This window comes from Mytilus californianus, unplaced genomic scaffold, assembly GCF_021869535.1.
Source record: "Mytilus californianus isolate M0D057914Y unplaced genomic scaffold, xbMytCali1.0.p SCAF_8, whole genome shotgun sequence".
NCBI lineage: Eukaryota > Metazoa > Mollusca > Bivalvia > Mytilida > Mytilidae > Mytilus > Mytilus californianus.
In genome coordinates this window covers 44,318,021-44,322,690 of record NW_026262734.1, presented here as the reverse complement: position 1 = coordinate 44,322,690, position 4,670 = coordinate 44,318,021, and the positions used below count along the sequence as shown (strand labels likewise).

At 33.7% G+C, this 4,670-nt stretch overlaps 1 protein-coding gene across 1 annotated transcript; it reads right to left on the bottom strand.

Annotated features, from left to right (window-relative positions):
• Nucleotides 1-895: 895 nt before the first annotated feature.
• Nucleotides 896-2,706, bottom strand: LOC127712040 (uncharacterized). Its single transcript, XM_052218207.1, has one exon. It carries the CDS (start codon nucleotides 2,660-2,662, stop codon nucleotides 896-898), a length of 1,767 nt encoding a protein of 588 aa, XP_052074167.1. The 5' UTR covers nucleotides 2,663-2,706.
• Between the last annotated feature and the right edge of the window lie 1,964 nt (nucleotides 2,707-4,670).

Sequence of the window (4,670 nt, the reverse complement as noted above, 5' to 3'; positions counted from 1 at the left end):
AAAAGATTAAAAATAACACTCCTTCATTTTTATGGACACCATCACGAATTGGTTGATCTATACGATGTGTCCGTGTCTAAACTAGCTGATGAAATGTTTACCACGTCTTAGATTGTGGTTTAACATCTATGTCGTCTGTCTGCTAAGTACCGAACGTGACCTATTCCCGAATATCACTGTGATACCGAGTGTGAATTTGCATTGCTATACGACGTGTCTCGGTATTTTGTACATCCAACAATCATGTATTTATTTTTCATGTTTTTTATGGTTTCGGTTGGATAATCTGTTATGTCTTATCGTTTGTAGTCCAAATAATTATAAAATTGCCTTTCCATAACATCATTATCATGAAAATTGTTTGGATGAATATTGTGATAATAGTTGTATAAAGTTCGAGATTGCATGTTAGTAACGTAAGCGCGTCACTGTTTTTGATATCCTGTGGTGTTTGTCGTTGATTGAATATGTTCGTGCGGTTTGAATGTTGTGTCAACTATTATATTATTTGATTGTGCTTTTCTCTGTTACGAATGTTCTTGTGTAAGTGTGTGCTGTATTTCTGTCACGTAGTGTTGTCATTTTAGCAATATTTTTTAATATTTTCATAAAGCGGGAGCGATTAAACCAGGTTCAACCAACCATGTTTTCTTAAAATGTCCTGTACCAAGTCAGGAATATGGCAGTTGTTATCAAATAGTTCGTTTTTAAGTGGTATGAGTGCCAATGAGACAACTCTCTATCCAAGTCCCAATGTTTAAAAAGTTAACATTTATAGGTCAAAGTACGGCCTTCAACACAGAGCCTTGACTAATACCGAACAACAAGCTATAAAGGACCCCAAAATGACTAGCGTAAAACAATTAAAACAGGATTAAAAACAATAAATTTTACATTAGTTGCCATCCAGTTTTGATTTTCTTTTTTCTGCTATACTAGATATACGATAATCACATTTCAAAGCTGTCTCATAGCAAAGATAAGCTGTGTCTCTAGCACCGGATATCTCATAGCATATTCCAAGTATTGTTAATGAATCAGACATTTCCTTTGGTTGAATAAAATATCTGTTTGTCACTGTTAAATATAAATCATGTAAAGCCTGTTGTCTATTAAAAATATCACCAAGGTGATGATAGCAGAGATATCTAAGGCAGTGAGACATTACAACAGGAGGTATCACTAATCCTTGTTCACTCCCATCCAGTTGTAGTTCTTCTGGTAATAATGGTGAGTGACTTAAGTACATGACATTAGTTACAGTAGCTTTTTTCATCTTGTCATTCAATGTCATTGAAGAATGTACATTTTGTCTGTAATTATTTTTATGTATATTACAATTTTGATGAGTTCCTACAAACGTCATATCAGGTGAACATCTTGATAGAATATAATCCGTTAGTTTGAGTGTAATGTTGAACTGTCCTGTTACATAATAAAACGACGCGTATAACAACCAACCTGACACGGCATCTGTCTTGATGCCGTCTCGTAAATGTCTTTGATAACATTTACGTAAGTTGTATGTTTCACCTATTGTTGTTGACGGTGGTAGCAATTGAGCAACATTTTGACTGATTTTAGCATAATAATATTTACATGCATCAATAAAAAATGTAGACGATTCGGAATTTAGTAAAGATTGCATAATTGCAAATCCTTTATAACAACTTGAAATGTCTGTTGGTAAAGTCATCGAATAAGTTGTCCTGTAAAATAAGAAGTTTGACATAACTGTCGAAGATTCACACTGTTTACTTAATAAACGGTGTTTTTCATAGTCAGTCTGAAATAAATTCTTTATCAATCCATCAATCCCTCCAGATTTAATACTTCCAAGTACACATAGTAGGATCTTATTGTTACTCAGATTGACCTTTCCTGTAAACATATTGTGTTCAGGTATGAAATAGTTTGGACAGTAGCAGGTGTCTACCCATGATATTAATTTATCTAGACAGAGAGAAAAACAATAACACAAATTAGGTAATTGAAATGTGTCATAATCTACTTCCTCTGAGACCCAGAATAAAGCCGTCTTTAGAAAGTAGGAACACAATAACTCTTTGACATCATTGTTTGTATTAACGATACGCTTTAATGTTAATTTCAGTAGACCGTAACATAAGAGTTGAGTGAAATTAAACGAATGTACAAGTATTTTTTCTGCCATTGAGAAAGATATTCTCCATAATAAGTCATTATCCGTTATAGTCTTAGGTCCAATTGGCACTAACAAGCATCCGTAATGTATGATCCTGTCAATAACTAAATTAGGCGGCCATTGCAGTCTATGACGGAATGCCCATGGAATTGCGATGTGAGGTAGATACTTACTCCTTAGGCAGTAAGCATAATCAACGGTATTTCGTAGATTTGAAAAACATGGCCCGTGTAAAACTGTCTCCGGCACTTGTGAAAATAATTGCTTAAAATAATCAAGAAATCTGTTTACTGATACATATGACCGTTTAACGGTACATGTACCTGGAGGACAGTCGGGACATGTTTCACGGACGATTTCCCCCTTTTCGTTTGCTAACACTCTGAGTCTAGTAAAGCCAGGATGATCAACATCTGTCTCCATAACAAATGTCTTTCGTATTGGATGTTTGATATTCCTTTCATTCTGCACTACGTCCACGTTCGTGATTACATACATAATATCTAAATCACTTTCTATAAAATATATTCCTTCTCCTAAACTTCCACTTATTATTTGTTGACGGTTGTTCGACCAGCCGATCATATCTTGTATAATAAATAAACGTTGTCTGTTTCGTATATCTCTTTCAGTACCAATTGTTTTTACTAGGTGTTCGTATAAGTATTTCTCTCTCGGGACATTTTCGAGCCAAAGCAAATGATCTATAATAAAGAAAGTTATATTTGATTACTTACTTTCTATTTTTCTTAAAATCCGAAAATGACGTTCTTAGAAAGAAAATTATCTGCCCTAAATTTATTACAAACATATTGTCGTGTGTGTTAATCCAGATAGTGTTAATGACATTTTGCAACCAAAAGCATTGGTCATCATATTGGTCATTTCTTCCTCGGTGTATCCTCGGCCAGGTACTCAACATAATTTATTAACATAAACATAAGAAAATCAATCTTCCGGTCATTGGTAGTAAATATATACACTGTCATTAAATGTTTATTGTAGCATATCCTTGATACGTTATAGTATGCAAATTTACTAGTTACAGGCTTTTGAATTATTTAATACACAATGTTTTTTCTGCCCGGTGGCATATACAGTATTAGCTGTACATTTTATTTCAAATCTTGGGTTAGAGCACTTCCGATTAAAAGAAATTTAGTAATGTGGTTTAGGCGCATTAATCTAAAAGTTTATTGTATATATATTTTATTGTTACTCTAATGCTTGAGTAATTTTGCATTTTACATAATTGGTGCGAATCGATGTACTAGTATTCAATTTTGAGACGTTATATATGTATCAATATTTGTTTGTCCAAATAAAGTATTGTACTATCAAAAATTATTAAACTTTTCCCAATAATGTACGTCAATCTTTATCTTCTTTGCACTGACATTGACTTTAAGTCTTTTTAGTTCAAGAAGACATTTCAACGCATTAAACTGACTTTCCACTACCGACATTATTCATTTTATCAATTTAGTTTATCCCGTATACTAGTCTTTCATTGTAAATTGTAAATAACCGAATGCAACTTATTACTAATTTGTCTTGTCATTAGTACCTGGCTTATATAAGACCGAGAACTCTTACATATCAGAGAACATGATTGTATGCCGATTTTTGATAGAAGTTACTTTCCTTGGTCATTAGTTTCGTGTGCAGTATTTTATGAACTTTGTCGTTTCTCTCTTTGGCCATGGTGTTGTCTGTTTATTTGTCCTTTCCCTTTTGTACCATGGTGTTGTATGTTTATCGTTTTGTTTTTGGTACATTGTGTTTCGATATAAAAATTAGATGTGGAATGAGTTCAAATGTGATAACTCTCTGTCATTAACCAAATGACATAGAAGTTATCAACTATAGATCACCGTACGGCCTTCAGAGATACACAAAACCAATACCACATTGCAAGCTATAAAAGACCCCGAAATGGCATCTATAAATAATTCAAAACGGCCTGATGTACTAGTATATATAAAATACTCAACGAAAAGCAAGTATGGTAAACAGCAACAAATGACAACAATGAATTGCAGGCTACTGACTTGGGGTAGGAAGGTTTTATTTATTCTAATCGTGGTATCGTTCCTTTTAAAACTGTTAATCATATTTGTATTAAATCAAGACCTAGTAGACATCTATCGTCATTACAACGGTATTACCTTTATCGCATTCTGTACCGGTCTGTAAGTACTCCAGATATTCATTTGAAGACTTGTCAGGATATCTGAGGTTTAGTATCCACTGTTTGTGTTTTTTCCTTCTATCTAAACAAGCTTTGTACATGCGTTCAAATTGTCTGATTGTCAGTCCGAAAACGTCATTTGAGATAACCATCCCTCCATCAAAAGATTGGTAAAGACATGGCGTATATTTACGCTTTCCTGGATACGGAAAACGTTTAACACCGTATATTTCCCAATCCGTGATTTTCTTCATTCCAAATACATTTTGATCATCATAATTTTCTTGGTTTCTGGAGGTTCCGCTCATGATGACT

What these genes read in the sequence shown, in the direction of transcription:
- LOC127712040 (XM_052218207.1), bottom strand. Translation starts at nt 2,662, where the DNA reads ATGTATGTAATCACGAACGTGGACGTAGTGCAGAATGAAAGGAATATC.